Genomic DNA, 19,584 nt, shown 5'->3' with positions numbered 1-19,584 from the left:
CAGGTTGCCCACCACTGATAAAAGCTATTGTAAACATTTTAGCGATAAATAGATTGAAGGAATGGTCTCTTTCGAGATTCAACTGGTTTGTATGCTTGCTGGTAGATGCTTGACAGACGCCAGCTGTTTGGATACTCATCACCTCGACCGGACCTAAAATTGTTCATTCTTTATTAAGTAAAGACCTCAATAATGATAAAGTTATAGGGGTTGGTGGTTGAGAGTTCGCAAGTCTGCAGACCTACAAATCTGACCAAACCATATAAATTCAATAACTCACCAGCTGCTGAATGGTGGAGCTAAGCTATCAATATGATAATTCCTCTTTTTGTATGGTTGCTTTGGCTTTGGGACACGTACTAAAGGCTTCTTATTTTTTGACACTGGTTTATCGATGCAGAATGAGGGTCATTGTTGTTTTCATCTAATTTGACAAGTTCTTGTGACAAAAAGTATTTCTTCATGATTTTCTCGTAGTCTTGCTTCATTTGCTCACAAAGTTTAGGGATAGTTTGATGTGCATATCTTGGCTGTTTAACAATTCTCTTTTGTTGTTCTGTTTCCTTTGGAAGTTGTGTGACTAGTAATTTTCTAGTATCATCAACGAATGGAGTTGTGATGCTCTCAATGTCTACATTACTTCTTGGATTAGCAACGACTGAAAGATTTGGAGAGCTTTTACATCTACGATTTTGAGCGGAACCAACAAAGAGTCCAGAATCTGACTTTGTAGTTTTTGGACGATTTTTATTTATGACACTTGCACTTCCTGGAATATCTTTAAAACTGGCGACATCTGTTCCACATGTACATTCTCTTTCCTTTTCATATTTCTGCTGATAATCTCGTCTCTTTAATATTAAATCTCGATCAAAAAAGTCAATTTCACCTTGAGTATTATGAAAAACTCCTTCAGCACGTTCAAACTGTGGAATATTGTTCTCCTTTTCACCCTGAATTTCCTTAACTTTAGTAAAAATGGATCCAACAACATCATTCGATCCATCAATATGTCTAGGCAACTTTGGCTCTCTTCCTTTCTTCGGTCGATAGTCCCAACGAATTGCTAAATCCATTTGACCCAATTTAGGATCAAGTTTTAATCGACTTTCATCATCCAGGTCACTCATTGTACTCTTGTCGACATTTTTTGGAATTACTCCACAAGTTTTGGGACGATAAACTTTTAATTTTGTACATTGAGTCGGTCCAACTTTATAGCCTTTATATCCAACACCAGTGACACGTGCAAAATCTAAAGAATCATCAAGTTCCGAAAACTTTTTATCCAAAATGATGGCATCTGGAAGTGGCTGATGATCAAGATTATCTTGAGCCATTTTCTTAGCAGTTTGAAAATTATGAAATGCTGCTGCAAATGCTGATTTAGCTCGATCATTACGAATTTTTGATGAACTTGTTCTTGATGCAGTTCTTTCAATTGGAGATGTTATCGGTTCCAAATTAATTTTATTTATTCCTGATGTTAAGTGTTGTGCATCATTCTTAACAGATTCCAATTGTTCCTCACTATTTTGCTTGTCGAATAAGTCACTACGATTTGGATGCTGATTAATAAAACTTGCAATGTCACCAGGAACATATCCAGGCTAAAATAGAATTAAATTGTATTTTATTTTATTGATTCTTTCTTAATTCTAAAGGGATATGTTACAAGACAAATGGGCGTATAATAGGATTCAGTTAGATAATGCTTACTGAATGCTGTAATCTAAGCGCTTTAATAGATTTTCAATAGAATTAAGCAATAACATCAATTTCAATTATTTTATTGTTATGAAAATTCAAATGAACTGAACGAAAATGAACTTTGAATTACTGAACGACTTTTGACTAAATTTCATTGTTTACTTTGATTTTAAAGTCATTTCAATCTAGTAATCTCTAAATTTACATGAAAACTAATCAAACTAGTAAAGCAGGCAGTCATAGAAACAATAAATCTACATCCCTTCCTTAAAAAATGCATAAAAAATTACATTTTAATCCTCAAGTAAACATAAAAATAAAATGCAGCAGGCGAGAAGAACGACAATTGAATAATACTTGAAATGAAATTGAGAATTTTCCATTTCCCATATCTAATTTTCTTTAACACGCTTATTGGTCACGATGGTTTATGGAGTGAATAAATTTAATTTGATTTTTATAATTTGTTAAGTAAGAAAATGATAATGGACACGTGGATTGGTGATGAAGTCATTACATGATCCATCAAAAAATTTAAATATTTAATAATTTTCTGCATTGTATCAAAAGTGAAAATGATAGGTATGCACAGCATAATTCACGCCTGCTGTATTATATAAATTTGTAATGTCACGTGTATTCCATTGTAGCAAGTGTTGAAAAAATTAAAGTCGGAACCCCTTCTTTGTGAATACAGTGTTTAACAAGATTTTGATTCCTATTGTAATGTTTTGTGTGTTTATTGTGCAGCTGCATGTTTTGCATACATTGAATATTGTCACATATATATAAACAAGGGGAGGGATACTTCTGTTTGGTACCCTTGAGAGCAATTTATCACTGAAGAAGATTATCGTGAGGTGGCAATTAAAGTGATGCTCTATAGTCACAGGATTATCATAATTTAGTTTTAAAAAATGATTTCTTTTCGAGCTCAATTTCAATTACAATTTTATTTTATAAATTTACATGTAATTGGTGAAGAGGGGATGGATGTCGTGGTTGCTATAAATGCTTCATTTATCATTCAATTAAGCCTTAGTCAAATAAAGCCAATAACACAGCAAGTGCTGTTTATTCCATCATATGTTTTGTCAATTTCATGTTTTGGGTCTTTAAATATTAAAGGACGTCAAAATAAATATTTGATTGTACCAAAAGGACTGCGACTTGTTTGTTTTAATATTCCAATTGTTCCTTTTATTGTTATCTCAAGTGATCCACAGCCATAAATCATATGATTTAATACGATTTCCAGTAATTGAGATTAACTTTTTTGTTCTGTTTGTGTATTTTCGTCACAAACCCCTTTTATGATCCTAAAGGGCTATTAGACAAGTGTTCATATTTTTAATACGAGATATATTTTATAGGCATTGATTGGAACTGCACAAGAATTTGATCGAAATTTTCATAATTCATGATGTGATTTTCACTCTTTTATAGACTGCTTCTTTATGTTTGCAACAATGAAATGGGAAATCGATAGATAGGAACGTGAATCGCACCACGGAAACGTCAAATGGAAAGTTTGTTCGAATTGTTTTCAAGTAACTTTACAGTTGTTGCGAAAAGTTCATGAACTTAATGATTTATTTTAAGCTATTATCTGTAAATTCTGATGATTTACTGTTCACTGTGCCTGGTATGTCAAATGAATTAGTTCAATAAATCTAGGACAAGGTTTTTCAGACAATGAAACTCAATTGGTGCTTAAAAATCTTATTTCCGTAAGATTCCCGACAGAATTCACTAATCATAAGCTTAATTAACTTCCAAATTACAATACTCACACTTTTTCTGTCACTTCCAGCAGAGTTTTTTGACATTTTTCTCAAAAAACCAAACTTTAATTCAAGATTCCAGAAATAATTCAACTTAATCCATTGAAATGTTGACGTGAACTAAATAGTTTTACTATGGTAAACTGAAGAAATTTGGCAAAATGTTTCCAATGGCAACCGACTGATTATCGATCAAGTTTCAAGCTGAAGCAACAGAGTAATTAAAATTGAGGGGAAATTTTACATTGTTGACAGTGGTTGTGGAACAACCTGATGATTCTAGAATGTTCTTTATTTATAGACCATGCTTTATTTGCATGCATGATGCGGTAACTTCGGTTAATGACCCGTAATGAATGGAATTTTGTAAGATTTTGAACGGATTGGTATAGAGCAGTGTTGAACAAACTCTGGTCTGAACTTGATCCAATGCACACCATGGTGTTAAGCATCGACAGAAACCGCTCACGGAATACGATTTATGGCAAATCCAATTAATTTCGACGGACCACTATTGTGTGCTACACAGTTTCAACAACATTGATACAGAGACTATTGGTATATTGGTAACAATTGTCCATTTTTAATTAGAGTCAATCCCAAATCAATCCAGAGAATGTTTAAAGTCCACAACAATATCCAAGAAGACTTGACACAACCAAAGAAACAATAAAAATTAAGTCATAATCAAGCAGGCATATAAAATTCAATATTATACGCAAAATCCTCAACATAAGTATGCCATGCACAAAAAGATTTCAAGCGCTGTGATTGGTTGATTGAGCAAGTTGAGAATAATTTCAATAAGGGTTAGTTCCTTTAATAATTCCACTCAGTCCGACAAAACAACAGACTGTATTCCACAATGAACTAGACAGTTAAGAAGGCGTGTCCTTTTTTCGGAAGCTTTGCAGATGATTAAAAAATCTCTGAATCGTATCAGTTTAGCACAATCTTCATTTCAGTCTAGTCGCAAATTTTTGATAAGTTATAAAATAAAAAATATGGTATACGGTATAGAAAATCATGGAATGTCATATCAGACATCCACACCAACATGTATAAGAAGGGATGATTTTAGTGGTGTTACATGTGAGAATTTCAACAGTGCTAATTTAATTCATCCACAAATATCCACGACAACTAATTCTACAAGTGGAAGAAAAAGAAACTCAAATAATGTAATTTCGGCCGATGGATGCAATATTGATTTGAGTGGATTAACAAGGGAGGAAAGGAGAAGTAAGTTTTATTAGTTTTGGGAGAATCTAGGCTTGATTTGGGTCTAAGAAGCTAGAATAACCTCAATTTTAAGTAAACAAAACACTAACAAACTCCTAATTTAACAGGAAGACGCAGAGCAACACAAAAATATCGAACAGCCCATGCAACTCGTGAAAGAATCCGAGTGGAAGCATTTAATGTGGCATTTTCCGACCTAAGAAAGCTACTTCCAACTTTACCACCAGATAAAAAGCTATCAAAAATCGAAATCCTCAAATTGGCAATTTGCTATATCTCATATCTGAATCACGTATTGGAAGCTCCCTGACAAGACGATAATTGTTAATTCCATTTCATTGGATATTTTATTTATTTGAGTTAACTTTGTGTACTTAAGTATTTATTGATTATAAAAAAATTATTTGTATGTGCTGCAATAGCTTACTCTTTACGAGAGAAAAAAAAGTTTTGGGGAGAGAATCAACAAAGGACCCATCTGCTATCCCCGTAATTTGTGGAAAATTGTTATGGCAGTGTAAAAAGTGCACCTGAGGACATTGGAATGAATTGGAGTATGTGTGTTGAGAGAAGTGGAAATTATTCAATACCTAAATGTGAATGTCTTTAAAGATGTTGAATTTTTAAGTTTAAGAACTTTTAAATCTGTGCAGAATAGATATCCTAACAAGTCAAATGATTCCAATAAAAGTCATACATCTAACATAATAAAAAAATTCTTTATTTAGTGAATAAGCAACGGATATAAAAAGTATAAAATTTGGCTATTATAGTCAAGAACTTCCTTTTCAGAAGTGACAAAAAAATAGATCTATATAAAATTAACATCTGATGCTCATCAGCAAGCCCTAACACATAATGAGGGCATTTTCAATTTTCTGCAAGAGCTGCTTTCCTTCCATCAAATCCTCTTCTACGGATATAATTTTCTGAGCATCTTCAAGACACTTTTTGACTTCATTCAAGTCAATATTGTCATATTTACGTTTATGCATTTCGAACATACACATTGCCTTTTCATAGAGCAGGATGCTGGTGTAAAATGCAATTCTTATAGAATAAGGATCCAAAACAAGTACAACTTTGAGCATCTCTTCACACATGTTGAGTTTTCTTTTAAAGGTATCAATGCTCAATGAATCATAAGGAGAGTCTTTGTGATTGCCATAAAGTTGAACTAATGTATGCTTCAAGTTGAAAAGGAGATAATGATTTGGATGCAAAAATGGACTTAATTTTTCAATTAAATCTTCAATTGTTCCTGGATTTGGACTCATAGCTAGAAGATTGTCGACTTCTTCATTCATTCTTTCTGTGATCATGTTCACGTGCTCCATTGACACTTTGATTGGGCACTTGTTGCAAGAATATTCATCTTTTGATGTTTGGGTCTGGAAGCCATGGCAAGGCTCTTCGTCACTTCCAATACATCTCAAAGTAGCGAAATTTGTGCCTAATTCAGTTGGATCGTTGCAACGTTCACAATTACAATTGAAATATTTTGTGTCCATTAAATGTTGTTGTCTCACGGAAGTAGGCCATAGGACATGAGTATAGGATGTCGACAATGCTTCTCCTTTTTGGATATCCTTAGCAGCCTTGACAGAAATTTTGAATCCACTTTTCATATCAAATTTATATGTGATATTTGGCAAGCATGAGTGCTCTAATAAAGCAGCTGATGGGAATAGGCCACAAATTTCTGTGCCTGTTTGGAGATTAATGTACATTGCATTTGTTTCGATGATACCGAAGATTTTATGAAGTGTTTTTCGATCCTTTAAAGGTAAAATTGTGTGGCCATTCTTTTCTTCTGCCTTTTCTAGTGGATTTAAGAAGTTATCTTCAAGGTATATTATCTTCTCTTCAGCTTCCCTGTTTAAAAATCATTAAGCCTATATACATTTTTAATATGTTTTGAACTTACTTATAATTTGAAGTCAATAGTCTGTTCTTTTCATTGCTTTCCATTTCCATGATTGTTTTGAATCTTTTGGGATTTTTCCTTTGCAAAAGAAGTATTTTAAGAGCCAACATTGTGTCCATTCTGAAATATTCCTTGATGGATTTTATGTCCCTACTATTTTTTGGACCTGAAAGATTTCATGATTAGTGATCTCTTTACATTGAAGCTGTGTAATACCTTTTCCAAGCTTAAGAAATTGACATTCAATGTCATGCAGTTCAATATTTAAAAGACCGATACATTCCGACGAGCAGGCTGGCCAATTGCATGAAGGACATTTATGGTATAACGTTCTAATTGTTTCGAAGCATCCAACACAATTGAATTTAGGCATTTCCTCATCTTCATCTAATGTCCATTTTGGTCCGATGATAGCAGGAGTTTCAGAAATCAGAACAGTTCCAGCAGAAATATCTCTGCTTGCTCTCAGCGTTCTTCCAATTTTTTCATCAATAACAACCTGAAAGAACAAAGGAAGCAAGTCTTAGAACCTTATATTAAGGAAATTTTCATGAAAATTCAAACCTCAAACGATCGACACTGATTTTTATGGCACTTCCAGTCAGACTTTTGACATTCACGAGAACAATAAAATGCATTTTTGCAATTAATGCACATTGCAGATGCAGTTTTTCCGCATTTTCCACAATTTTTAGAATCCATTTTTGACGATTTGAATTTTGAACGGTCTTAACAAGTGAAAAATTTTCGATAGACTAAAAAAATTTTCATTTGAGAAAGAAATAAAAAAATTAATTTCTCTTTTCTCAGTTTTCTCATAAGGAATTAAAAATAAAAAACCATAGACCATGCATGCTTATAAAATCTTTTTTATTTTTAGACCGTACATATGTTTTGAGAATGCTTCAACCACTTGCCCGAGTAGCACAAATGAAGAAGTCCATGGTGCTATCAAGGAATACCTCTATTATTAACACCAAATGGAAGCCGCCTCTATGTGACATCCAAATTGCTTTCATATCGCATCCTCCTCCATGTATCATCTAAATGACTATCAAATGACTTCCACAAGAAGACGGCTTCCCTTTGGTGTTAATAAGAGGTTTACCGTACCCCTATAAGCTCCACGGCAAAGCCTTCCTCCTTTGTGTCGCTCGGGATGTGACCCAAAATGTGAGAATCTTCGAATACAGTGACAAAAGCGTTACGTAGCATATGAGTCTACAATTTTCAAATTCTTCAGTTGTTTCCGTAATATTTTTTTACATTTTAATAATTTGGGATCTCCATTTTATAATCATTCAGTTCTCAGTGCGATAAATGTATAGGAAGGAGAAAAAGCGGTTCTCACAGTTCTCATTTTTTTTTTGGATCGTGGAAGATATATATTTACTTTACGGAAATTTAGTGATGATTTTGACCGACTTGCTTGAATATTTTTGTATGGATTAACTTTATAATTTAATTTAGTGCATCAATCTTAATATTAGGTAATTGAAGGTTATCAAAGTTTTTTGACTCTTAAAGTTTTCAAAAGACAAAATGTTCTAATTTAACTTCACCTGCCGAAGCTATTTTTGTTTCTATCTAAATTTTAATTTTGACACACAAGGCCGCTTTTTTGAAAAGTAGCAAATTGCTTAACGTGATTCGAAAAGAAAATTAAACCGGCTAAATGAATGTCGTTTAAGTACTTAAGTGGAGCAAAATCTCTGGAATAATATTTATTCCAGTAGTTTAATTATTAAAATAAAAAAAGGCTTACTTAGATTTCGTACTGATTTCAAATGGAAAAATCAATAAATATTCAAAATCAGCAGATCTTTAAAATTTTGTTGTGTATGAACTCACTTCTCAATATCCCGAATTGGCAGACGTTATCGAAAGATAGAGATGTCCACAGATGTTCTTAAAATACGGCAATAGGCCCCCGTGCGCCCCAGCAATTGAAGTAAGTAAGTATGAACTCACTTCATATATTATTCAGATTTTACGATTAATAGAGTTCCCATTGAATAACTACGTAACGCAGAAAAAATGTAAACATTTTGATTTGCCTGCCAAAACATTTAAATAAAAGTCAAACAACTAAAAGCTTAAAAAAATTATTTATTGAGTAAAAAACAACTGAAAATGTTTAAAAACACAAATCCTCTTTAAAAATGAAAAATATGATTGTCGATAGCAAGCTTCTAAAACTTAATAAGTGCATTTTCAATTTTCTGCAAAAGTTGCTTTCCTTCCATCAAATCCTCTTCTACAGATATAATTTTCTGAGCATCTTCAAGACATTTCTTGAGTTCATTTAAGTCAATATTGTCATATTTACGCTTATGCATTTCGAGCATACACATTGCCTTTTCGTAGAACAGGATGCTGGTGTAAAATGAAATTCTGATGGATAAAGGATCCAAAGCAATTACAACTTTGAGCATCTCTTCACACATATTGAGTTTTCTTTTAAAGGTATCAATGCTCAATGAATCATAAGGATAATCTTTGTGATTGCCATAAAGTTGAACTAATGTATGTTTCAGATTGAAAAGGAGATAATGATTTGGATGCAAAAATGGACTTAATTTGTCAATCAAATCTTCAATAGTTCCTGGATTTGGACTCATAGCAAGAAGATTGTCGACTTCTTCATTCATTCTTTCTGTGATCATGTTCACGTGCTCCATTGACACTTTGATCGGGCACTTGTTGCAAGAATATTCATCTTTTGATGTTTGGGTCTGGAAGCCATTGCAAGGCTCTTCGTCACTTCCAATACATCTTAAAGTAGCGAAATTTGTGCCTAATTCAGTTGGGTCGATGCAACGTTCACAATTACAATTGAAATATTTTGTATCCATTAAATGTTGTTGTCTCACGGAAGTAGGCCATAGGACATGAGTGAAGGATGTTGTCAAAACTTCTCCTTTTTTCAAGTCTCTAGCAGCTTTAACAGATATTTTAAAACCATTTTTCATATCAAATTTATATGTGATATTTGGCAAACATGAGTGCTGTAAAAAAACTGCTGATGGATATAGTCCACAAATTTCTGTGCCTGTTTGGAGATTGATATAAATTGCATTTGTTTCAATGATACCGAAGATTTTATGAAGTGTTTTCCGATCCTTTAAAGGTAAAAGTATTTGACCACTTTTTTCTTCTGCCTTTTCTAAAGGTTTCAAGAAGTTTTCTTCAAGGAATATTATCTTCTCTTCAGCTTCCCTAATAAAAAACCATTAAGTCTTTTCCTAAAATAATGTCATTTGCAAACTAACTTGAAATTCGATGTCAAAAGCCTGTTCTTTTCATTGCTTATCATATCCATGATTGTTTTGAATCTTTTGGGATTTTTCCTTTGCAATAGAAGAATTTTAAGAGCCAACATTGTGTCCATTCTGAAATAGTCCTTGATGGACTTTATATTCGTTTTGTCTTCTGGACCTAAAATATTTTATGATTATGAATGAGGTTTGTCAGTGCCAATAAGTATTTAAATACCTTTTCCGCACTTAAGAAATTGACATTCAATGTCATGCAATTCAGTATTTAAAAGACCGATACATTCCGTAGAGCAAGCTGGCCAATTGCATGAAGGACACTTATGGTACAACGTCTTAATTGTTTCAAAACATCCAACACAAGTAAATTTGAGCATTTCTTCATCTTGATCTAATGTCCATTTAGGTCCGATGATAACAGGAGTTTCGGAGATCAAAACATTGCCGGCTGAAATATCTCTGCTTGCTCTCAACAATCTCCCAACTTTCTCATCATTAACGATCTGAAAGAGCAAATTGATTAAATGAGAGAAAATTATGCTGAGAAAATTTTCATGAAAATCCAAACCTCAAATGATCGACATTGATTTTTATGGGACTTCCAGTCAGACTTTTGGCATTCACGAGAACAATAAAATGCACTTTTGCAGTTGATGCATAATGACGTTGCCGCTTTACCGCATTTTCCACATTTTTCAGAATCCATTTTGACGATTTAAACTTTAAATTGATCTTAGTAGGTGAAAATTTTCCGAAAGACTAAAAGAAAATTATTTTCATGTACAAATGAAAAGAAAATTCGATTTTCTCAATTTTCTCTCAAGGTATTAAAGAAAACATGGACCATGCATGCTATTATAATCTTCATTTATTTTTAGACTGTACATTGTGAGAATGTTGTGACCACTTGCATACCCAAATTTACATTACAGATGGATCATCAATAACTTCAAGCTCTTCCTTTGTTTCCGTGAAATTTTCTACATTTCCTGGATTTGGACTGTACATTTTGTAAGCATTAAACTCACAGGTTTTTGTGGTACGATCGATGTAATGGAATGAGAAGAAGCAGTTCTCACAAAGTCTTGTTGGATCCCGAACATGTAGTGGACAATTTGTAACGATATATTCAGCCTCGGTTTTATTGCATATGTCACATGATATTGTCCGTTTGTTGCTGCATAACGATATTTTTGGATATTCTGATCTAGTCAAGCTTTCTGATGAGTCAATAAGATCCACACTTGTAATACAAAAAAGATGCTCACATGCTCCATGATGCTGATAAACGTTTGGATATCCGATTCTTATTTTCAGATCTTCAAAGTGTGTATCCTGCATATTGGCAGTTGTGAAATCTCTTGTGTAATGAAACTTTTTCATCCATTTGATGATGCTGCTGGAATAGTCTGGATTTTTGTGATTTCTTGTGTCATTAAAGAATGTGTCGTGGATGAAGAAAAATCCAGGATTTGGTGCGTTCTCATCTTGAATGATTTTTGCTGTTGGATACTCACTGATGTCAAAGAACGGACCAAAATTGCACTGACAATAAATTATGTCTCTAAGTTCTGTTAACAAGTTTGATCCTAAAACTTGATATTCCATGTGAAATCTTGGATGATTTTTTACGCACGGTGTGTATTTGAAGGTCTCATAAAACCTAATTGTTATTATTGAATCATGATATGGCTCAATATCTGCATTTTCAACATCAATTTCCTTCCTCTTTGATATTAAATTACTTTCCTTACAACGAACTTCCTTAAAATTCAAACTTTCCTTCCGCAAAAATTTAACACAATTCAGTTCCAGTGCATCTTCCGGAAAGTCTGCAAATTCGTCACCAGATTCACAAGGTTTATCTTTTCCATAATCCTCGTATAGCTTGCATATTTCTAATGACTTGGATCTTAATTCCTCTTCTGTGATATTTAATGTTTGAGCAATTTCATCGAATGTTTTTGGCATTCCACTGTTGATTACTACGTCTTTTAAATTATTTATTGATTCTTTGATCACATATTCTGCGTAATCTTTTGTTGGATATACATGATCCATTTTAATTCACTGTTTAATTAATATTTTAAGATTTGTGATTTTCAATGTTTACCGCCACTTTATTTACAAAAAATAGGGATGGACACTCGAAGCATGCTTATTAGAAACATTAATATATTTTATTTCGGTGATTCTAAGGATGCTGTTAATATCCTTACTGACATTTATACCACATACAGTCAGGTTGTTAAAGACATTTGCTATAATTAAGGATTTTATAAAATCAACAGTGTCCATGCCTTGAAAAAGTTGCATGCCCCGTGTTTTCAACATAAAAATTCATTTAATTCCTTAAAATTTCCTAAAACACAATGAATCTTGCAAATCTACGACCTAAAAGTTCTGTGCTGGATAAAGCAATTAATAAGGGCAAATCGGAAGTATCATTAAGCATATTTGCCCTTTTGTTTTCGGAGATAGTTCAATATTCACAGAAAAATTGCAATTCTGTTGCTGATTTGAGTGATAAGCTGCATAAATTAGGTATGGATGTTGGATCTAGACTGTTGGATCTTTATGTATTTAGAGAGAAGAATTCCAAAAGAGAAACCAAATTGATTAATATGCTATTATTCATCAAAACAACATTGTGGAAGGTAAAAGATACAGAATATCCAGTGAGACTTACAGTAATAAAATTTTATTCTTTATTTTAGACACTATTCGGTAAAGAGATTGATAAATTGGAGCATGCAAATGATGATGAGAAGACATACTATATAATTGAAACAGATGCAGTAATTAATAAGTATATATCAGTTCCAAAAGATAAAGGATCTCTTAATCCATCGATTTTTGTTGCTGGAATTATCGAATCATTCTTAACATTGTCTGGATTTCCATGTAAAGTCACTGCACATTACCATAAAGGAACTACATATATGTGCAAATTTGAAGATTATGTTATATCCCGTGATAAGCAATTAGACTAAAATGACATTAATAAATTCGTATTTATAATCCATTAAACATTTGCTGTATTTTTTTTATTCAAGAAATTGAACTTCTATATATTTGCAGTACACTAGATATATGATTTAGACAAATTTAAAGTTGCGATCTTTATAAGCAACTTGACCGGTTCTGAACTTTTGCTCCTTTGTATCTCGTTCATTTTTAATTAAATAGTAGAAAACTGCGACAGGCAAAACGACAGCTAAGAATCCAAATCGGAAATTTTTTGGTGTTGGCTTAAAGTTGTCCCATTGTGTCGAACGCATAGCTTGGAATCGGTAAAATGCTGGATCGAACTGAAATTAATTGTGAAAGGAAATTGGATGTAAACAAATGGAATGGAAATGAATTATCTAATCGTAATTTATTATTTTACTTACGACATGACCGCCTTCCATTGTAGCATGCCGATATGGATTTAACGACTTCCTTAAGAATTCCTCTCGAAGCTCAAGGACTCGCCTCTGTTGTCCTGATAAACCGTCCGGAACTGCCATTTTTAATGTGAATTAAAAATATTTGAGTCCTCAAGAATTGGTTGTGAAAAAACGAACCGTACAAATGTCAGGGTTGTGAGATTTTTTCAAAAATTTAAAAACCGTTACTTAGATGAAAAAAATTTAAAATGATTTTAACTTTTAGGATTATTTATTAAGGATGCTAAGAAATTTACAACACATAAAATATATCAAGCCATAACAAAGAGAAGATAATACATATCTTGGAAATAAAGGGGAATTGTCTAAAACCTCGGTGATTTTACCAGTAATGCAATAAAAAGTGATTTTTTTGAGTTTAAATAAATATATTGAGATCAAGGTAATCTTTCTAATATGCCGTTCTACCCGAGACTCCCAGCCTGCAATATATTATTATTTTTATCATTATTTATTGCATATATGCAAACTAAACTTTTATGTCGAACCTATAAAGCGCATCGCAAGAAGGCGTTTTAAGCGCTTGAGCTTGAGCATATTGAGTCCTACTTCCGAAACTTCGTGCCCTTGACATCATTGCTTCTCCTACAAAGATTAAAAAAATATAATAAATACATTGTCATGCTGTATAATCAATAATCTTACGATAGTTCTTTTCACTAAAGCACGCCCGCTTCATATTCATTATATACTCTTCTTCGACCGCACTTTCAAGTCTTCCCAGCGACCCTTGATACTCTGTACCGAAGTTCTCCTTTACATAGTAAGGAATACGATGATTGAGTGTTTTACGTTCAACTGGATATTTACTGTAATGAAATAAATCCTTATCATATTTGTCAATAGTTTTCTAAGAAGTAATACATACGAGCTTGGTGATAAGTTATACATTGGATCCGATTGAAAGAAAGTTGATAACATTGATACGATGATGAATAAGAGAATTAAACCGAAAGCAAGACTTGATTGTCCCTGAAAAAAGTAATGCGTATATCCAATTAACGAACAATTCACGTGACTAAAATTATCCTATAAATAAACAATAATGACTCACTGATTGGGCTTCATGTTGATGTTGATACCGACGATAACGTGTTTGGGTAGCTTGTTGGGGAAATCCACCACCGAAAAACATATTAAACAGCTCTTCTGCTGTAAATTCTGATTCGAAACCTCTCGCGTAAGCATATTCATGTGTCCTGAATCCATTATATGTATTAAAGCTGTTCGTACGACGGATATTCTGCTCATCTTTACCGTACAAGTCATAATTCTTTCTCTTTTCGGCATCAGTTAAGACAGCAACAGCATTACCGATAGCTTTGAATGCTTCAACCGACCCTAATTATCCACAATTGTTTTTAAAACAAACATACATTTGTAAATATTTGAAGAGTTGTCATGAATAATTAATTAAATTACCTGGTGCTTTGTTCTTATCTGGATGTAATTGCAAGGCTAATTTTTTGTATGCCTTTTTAATTTCTGAATCTGTTGATTCTTTGGTGATCCCCAAAACTTCATAATAATCTTTACATCTAAAGAAATTTGACACCAATTTTAGGCATATGATTACTATAACAATATGACCTTACGTGGTCATTATCACGAATTTCACAACAAACTTACTTCTTTATCTTTTGAACAGTTTCCAATTGTTCCTGTGTGTAATCTTCACCTAATTTAGGCTCCTCTTGTTTTGGAGCAGTTGTAGGTCTTCTTCTTTGATGCACCCCATCAGTTGTTGTCTTTGCACTACTTTTGGCCTGTGATCTGTCGTTGAATTTTCCTGCCTTCAATTTTTCCAATATTAATTCTGCCTTCTTATTTGATGGATATAATTTTAGAGCCTTTAAAAGCAACTTTTCTGCTTTTTCTAAATTTCCATTGGATATTTCTTTGCTGGCTAAATCAACGCATTGCTCAGATGCATCAACATTTCCTTCTATTATCGTCATTTTATCAAATTTTCTAAATTTTCACTATGAAGGAAAATGAAGAAGAACCGTACTATTTGTGAGGTTTTTGGTCGGATTGAATTTTAGTCCGGATCAAAGTATATTTACATTAATTAAACTATGAATATCGTCATTAATGAGTAATGAAGCTGCTTTGTGATTTACTTGTGATGTATTTTAGGGTCTGAACAACAATTTGCGATTTAAAAACAAAACAATTTAGAAATCAGGATATCACTGAAATTTTTTTTAAAATTCACACCTATTCATTTGTTAGCTTAATTAATAAAGTGATAATTGAGACTGATTTAAGATACAAAGAAAGTTAATCGAATGTGTAGTGAAAGCCAAATTTAACGATTTTGTAACTGGTTTTAAAATGTTCAAATTTAAGTGCAGGCAAATTCATAGCTTCTTTTGTCTCACTTTAAAGCGAATTAGAATATTTTTGGCTCTTAAATCAAAGAAATTGAAAATTTATTCTAAAAATATCATTTGCGTGTAGGCCGTCAGCTAAACAAGACCTAGGTAAGTGGATTGAATTAAGAATAGCATCCAAAAGCGATAGTGAAACATCAATGAACAAGTTGAATTTTGCATTAGATACAAACTAAACACTATTCGGTGTGAATATTCACAAAAAGTATACCTGCCTTTTAAGTTGACTTAGTATGATTTCCTGCATTAGTCAACGTTCACATAAAATTCAAAACCGTATTGAGCACAAAATCGTACAACTTAGTAAGGTTTTAAAAATTTAAAAAAATCTTCTTTAAAAAAAGAAAATAAAAATATTAAGTTTTTTCACAATATAATCAAAAAAATAAAAGTAGAATGGATAGATAAGATGAAGATGTATGAAATACACATGGATTATGATAGTTAACTTGTAAGAAAAGTGAGAAATTGTATCGGAATTTTTTTCTGAAAGTGAAATTTTTTCTTAAGGAAAAAAAAAGATTGGAAAAACACTTTAAAATAATAAATTTAAAATATATACAAAATGCACAAAATAAGCACAAATATCTGTTGTGTTATTTACATGGTTAACATTTGATGAAGTGCAAAAAACGCATCTAAAAAATAAAGTTAAATCCAAAATAGAAAGAGGAAGAAAAAAAATATTAAAAAAAAAAAATCAGCGCAAGCAAAAACAAAACATAAAAAAGTTATGGATCCTAATGGTGAGTACGGAACATGAAAATGCCTATTTAATTTGAATTAAATTTACACATTTATTGATAAATTGTTCTTTGCAAATGTGATGTAATATTTATGCTGAGATTTATGTTGATAAAGAATGCTCTCCCACATTAAAACTATCGTCAAAATTAAATGTTAAATTTTAATAGGTAGTTTTGTACAGAAAAAAGTCATTTTTTCTTCGTCTTTCGACTGATTTCTCACTTTCTCTTTAGCCTCGATTTTCTCCTCAAAAAAGTGTTTTTTTGAAGAAAAAAAAAGCCGAAAGTGATCATAAAAGAAACATAGGTAATAAGGAACTTTATGTTGAGAAATATTCGACTGAATTTAATAAGAAGAAAGAATTGCGCCATGCACACTGTAAGGAATTTGAATTTCCTGCTTCCATAAAATTAGAAGAAGAATATAAAGAAAATTACTTCCATGTCAATGACACCCACTAAAACTCATTAATAATTTGTTTTTCCTATTTCTTTTGGGATGATATAATATAATGTAATTATTTGATTAGGCCACAAACATACAAAACATACATGCTGGCTAACTACGAGGAATCGCTATAGAGCAATTTACAACATTATGTACACGAGTTAAAGGATGATTGGGAAAATTTACGAATAAAAAAAAATAAATTATTTCTAATGATGATGATTGCCGATTTTAAAAATAAAACAAACATTTCTGGCACTAAATCATCTTCGGCTGCTAACTTCTTCTTCATATATTATTAGTATGTACATGTATACCATACCAACTCATCAATTCCTACCCAGATTTATTCATATTTCGCATATTATTTCTCTAAACATCTTTTTTTTCATCATCAAAATCGTGACAATAAATCAATTTTCAAATTAAATGGTTGCTTTGACATTCAAGATTAGTTTTATTTTTTGCCATTTTTGCGACAAGGAAAAACATCCAATTCTTAAGTCTTACGGTCAGCCCCAAAAAAAGAAGAATAATGTTTCTGTGCCAAAAATAAACGAGTCATACTTCCGTAACTTACATCACTCCAATATATATATTCTTTCCTTGCCATAAATGACATTCTCGATAATCTTTTTTACTCTTTTTAATTTATTCAATTTTTAACCTTTTATTTTTGTGTGTTATTTGAATTTTATTTAACGATTGCACAACTGCCGGTCATCAACATATTCTACCGGATCATTTTTAATATATGATAATATTCTGTGATATTTTTTTTTTCGCCACTGATTAATGCTGCTTTTTAGCATTTACCAAGGCGATCGGATAAAAGAAAATGTTTTTATTTGCACTTTATTCATAAGTGATGTGATTCTTCTCATAACAGTTATGGGCAACCTTTACGTATTGGCAAAACATCTTGTAGATAAGCCTCGATTGATACGCCACGGCAAATATGGGTCGAGTGACATATGTGCCAAGCCACATAGATTACCACGACACATAGGTTGCCACAACACAAATGTGCCAAGCCACATAAGTTGCCCATCACTGCCTCATAGTGTTAACAATGTTAATCATTTGTTAGAATATTTCTATTCCTACAACAGAGACATATTTAATAACCTTTGTGGAAAAAAAATGACAAGATGAAATTGAAATAATGATATTTTTTTTTGCTGCTAAGCCTCACTGCCTATCACGACAAGAAAACTCGTTTTCATTTTTGTAAAGCGAAATTGTGATGTAGAGAGAAGGAGAATCAGTGGTTAAAGTTTTTTTTTACAATGTTGGTGCTGCTTTTCAAGGTTATTTCAACATCAGCTTACTTTTATTCTTAAATGTTCTTACTTTTCCTTCTTACTTGAATGAAGAAGAAAATATAGTAAGATGCTTAGTGCAACACTATATACAAAAATGAGCTTTCGTTTTGATTCTACACAACCGGTGAGTTGGAAGAATCTTTTTAACTTATTATATTCTTGTTTTTAAAACCTGCTACATGTTGGACTTAGAATATTATTTAATTTGCAATGAAAAGCTTGTTGGACGACACGGTAAGTTTGCTGCTTTTATTAATAGGTTTCTGTTCATTAATAATGTTATAAATCTGGCGTCGATTTCTCCGGTTGTGGGACGGGACAGTATGGTACAGCCACACCGCTGATACACCTGCTATGGTAACGTGGTGTGGTATACCTGCCCCACATTAGTGGTCCGGTATGGAACTACTATCGAAAAAATCGGCTCCAATTTTGAACAAGCTATGAATGGCAGTAATCTTACAATAACCGGCATACCCTCAAGCGTATTTGAAAATCTGACTACAGAATTGACCAAAAGAATTTAATATATTCGTGTTCTACTGACCAAGTTTGGTTGATTTTTGGTTAACAAAATAACAAAGATATAGCTTCGGACCGAAATCTTTTTTGAATTCTTTTCTTTTAATTTGGTTGAACACACCTCTGACAGATAATATTCTAAATGTTTCATCACAAGATGCTATAAATATTTTTTTAAGTATCGGGCAGTGTTGTCCAGATTTCTATGTGGCATGGGATATTTTGGTTGTAAGCCACTACAGAAACCGCAGACGACATGCGATTTATGTCATTTCCTGTCATTTACATGTCATTGTGTCGCGTCACACAGTTTGAACAGCACTGTTGTAAGGGATGTTTATCAAAGGACACTGGTTTCAAGCCACGACCGGAAACGTACACGGCATGTGGTTCATGTAATTTACATGCCATTGTGTCGTGGCACACAGTTTGGACAGCACTGTTGTAAGGGATGTTTTGGTATATCCAATAAACCTGTACAAATATTTTCAACTAATTTTCTATTTGGAATTTTTTTTTATTAGCTTCTAAAAAAATTTCATGTAATAAAATGATACACATGTCTCCATTACCATTTGATCATGTGTGGCATTAGCTAGTAGCTCCCATTTAAAATGTAATTTATGTTACTATCATATTATGCTATTAGATCACCTTCTTAGTATAGTAAACAACTAAGTAATAGGAGCTAAACGCGCGAGATTGATGCAACTACAACATTGTAGCTAAATCGTAATAATCACAAAAGAGTGACGGA

The 19,584-nt window shown here is 32.5% G+C and overlaps 8 protein-coding genes across 8 annotated transcripts; 2 read left to right on the top strand and 6 right to left on the bottom strand.

Annotated features, from left to right (window-relative positions):
• Positions 1-10: 10 nt before the first annotated feature.
• Positions 11-3,838, bottom strand: LOC139090159 (uncharacterized). Its single transcript, XM_070639883.1, is given in 4 exon segments — positions 11-153; positions 281-358; positions 361-1,610; positions 3,504-3,838. Coding segments are annotated over 4 exon segments (1,479 nt in total). The 5' UTR covers positions 3,540-3,838; the 3' UTR covers positions 11-38.
• A 660-nt stretch (positions 3,839-4,498) lies between these two features.
• On the top strand, positions 4,499-5,046 carry LOC139090345 (helix-loop-helix protein 1-like). Its single transcript, XM_070640110.1, has 2 exons — positions 4,499-4,736; positions 4,844-5,046. Exons 1-2 carry the CDS (start codon positions 4,499-4,501, stop codon positions 5,044-5,046), a joined length of 441 nt encoding a protein of 146 aa, XP_070496211.1.
• Positions 5,047-5,477: 431 nt separating this feature from the next.
• LOC139090157 (SET domain-containing protein SmydA-8-like) lies at positions 5,478-7,400 on the bottom strand. The gene is made up of 4 exons (XM_070639881.1): positions 7,228-7,400; positions 6,880-7,162; positions 6,664-6,829; positions 5,478-6,611 (listed from the first exon to the last, which is right to left on the bottom strand). Exons 1-4 carry the CDS (start codon positions 7,363-7,365, stop codon positions 5,585-5,587), a joined length of 1,614 nt encoding a protein of 537 aa, XP_070495982.1. The 5' UTR covers positions 7,366-7,400; the 3' UTR covers positions 5,478-5,584.
• A 1,352-nt stretch (positions 7,401-8,752) lies between these two features.
• Positions 8,753-10,770, bottom strand: LOC139090156 (SET domain-containing protein SmydA-8-like). Its single transcript, XM_070639880.1, has 4 exons — positions 10,507-10,770; positions 10,159-10,441; positions 9,936-10,101; positions 8,753-9,882 (listed from the first exon to the last, which is right to left on the bottom strand). Exons 1-4 carry the CDS (start codon positions 10,642-10,644, stop codon positions 8,856-8,858), a joined length of 1,614 nt encoding a protein of 537 aa, XP_070495981.1. The 5' UTR covers positions 10,645-10,770; the 3' UTR covers positions 8,753-8,855.
• Positions 10,771-10,784: 14 nt separating this feature from the next.
• On the bottom strand, positions 10,785-12,051 carry Pbp49 (proximal sequence element A Pbp49). The gene has a single exon (XM_070639882.1). It carries the CDS (start codon positions 11,997-11,999, stop codon positions 10,860-10,862), a length of 1,140 nt encoding a protein of 379 aa, XP_070495983.1. The 5' UTR covers positions 12,000-12,051; the 3' UTR covers positions 10,785-10,859.
• Positions 12,052-12,239: 188 nt separating this feature from the next.
• Trs31 (trafficking protein particle complex subunit 31) lies at positions 12,240-12,968 on the top strand. The gene is made up of 2 exons (XM_070639935.1): positions 12,240-12,595; positions 12,656-12,968. Exons 1-2 carry the CDS (start codon positions 12,311-12,313, stop codon positions 12,929-12,931), a joined length of 561 nt encoding a protein of 186 aa, XP_070496036.1. The 5' UTR covers positions 12,240-12,310; the 3' UTR covers positions 12,932-12,968.
• On the bottom strand, positions 12,953-13,515 carry ND-B15 (NADH dehydrogenase (ubiquinone) B15 subunit). The gene is made up of 2 exons (XM_070639936.1): positions 13,334-13,515; positions 12,953-13,249 (listed from the first exon to the last, which is right to left on the bottom strand). The coding sequence occupies exons 1-2, from the start codon at positions 13,448-13,450 to the stop codon at positions 13,037-13,039; spliced, it is 330 nt and encodes a 109-aa protein (XP_070496037.1). The 5' UTR covers positions 13,451-13,515; the 3' UTR covers positions 12,953-13,036.
• A 67-nt stretch (positions 13,516-13,582) lies between these two features.
• On the bottom strand, positions 13,583-15,429 carry LOC139090138 (dnaJ homolog subfamily B member 14). The gene is made up of 7 exons (XM_070639843.1): positions 15,020-15,429; positions 14,813-14,928; positions 14,445-14,731; positions 14,259-14,362; positions 14,036-14,199; positions 13,879-13,975; positions 13,583-13,812 (listed from the first exon to the last, which is right to left on the bottom strand). Exons 1-7 carry the CDS (start codon positions 15,346-15,348, stop codon positions 13,782-13,784), a joined length of 1,128 nt encoding a protein of 375 aa, XP_070495944.1. The 5' UTR covers positions 15,349-15,429; the 3' UTR covers positions 13,583-13,781.
• Positions 15,430-19,584: the final 4,155 nt, after the last annotated feature.

Source organism: Chironomus tepperi, unplaced genomic scaffold, assembly GCF_022539635.2.
Source record: "Chironomus tepperi strain 1889 unplaced genomic scaffold, CSIRO-AGI_Ctep_v1 contig_217, whole genome shotgun sequence".
Classification (NCBI taxonomy): Eukaryota; Metazoa; Arthropoda; class Insecta; order Diptera; family Chironomidae; genus Chironomus; species Chironomus tepperi.
The sequence above is the reverse complement of the archived record's forward strand: the minus strand, read 5'-3'. Positions and strand labels throughout refer to the sequence as shown.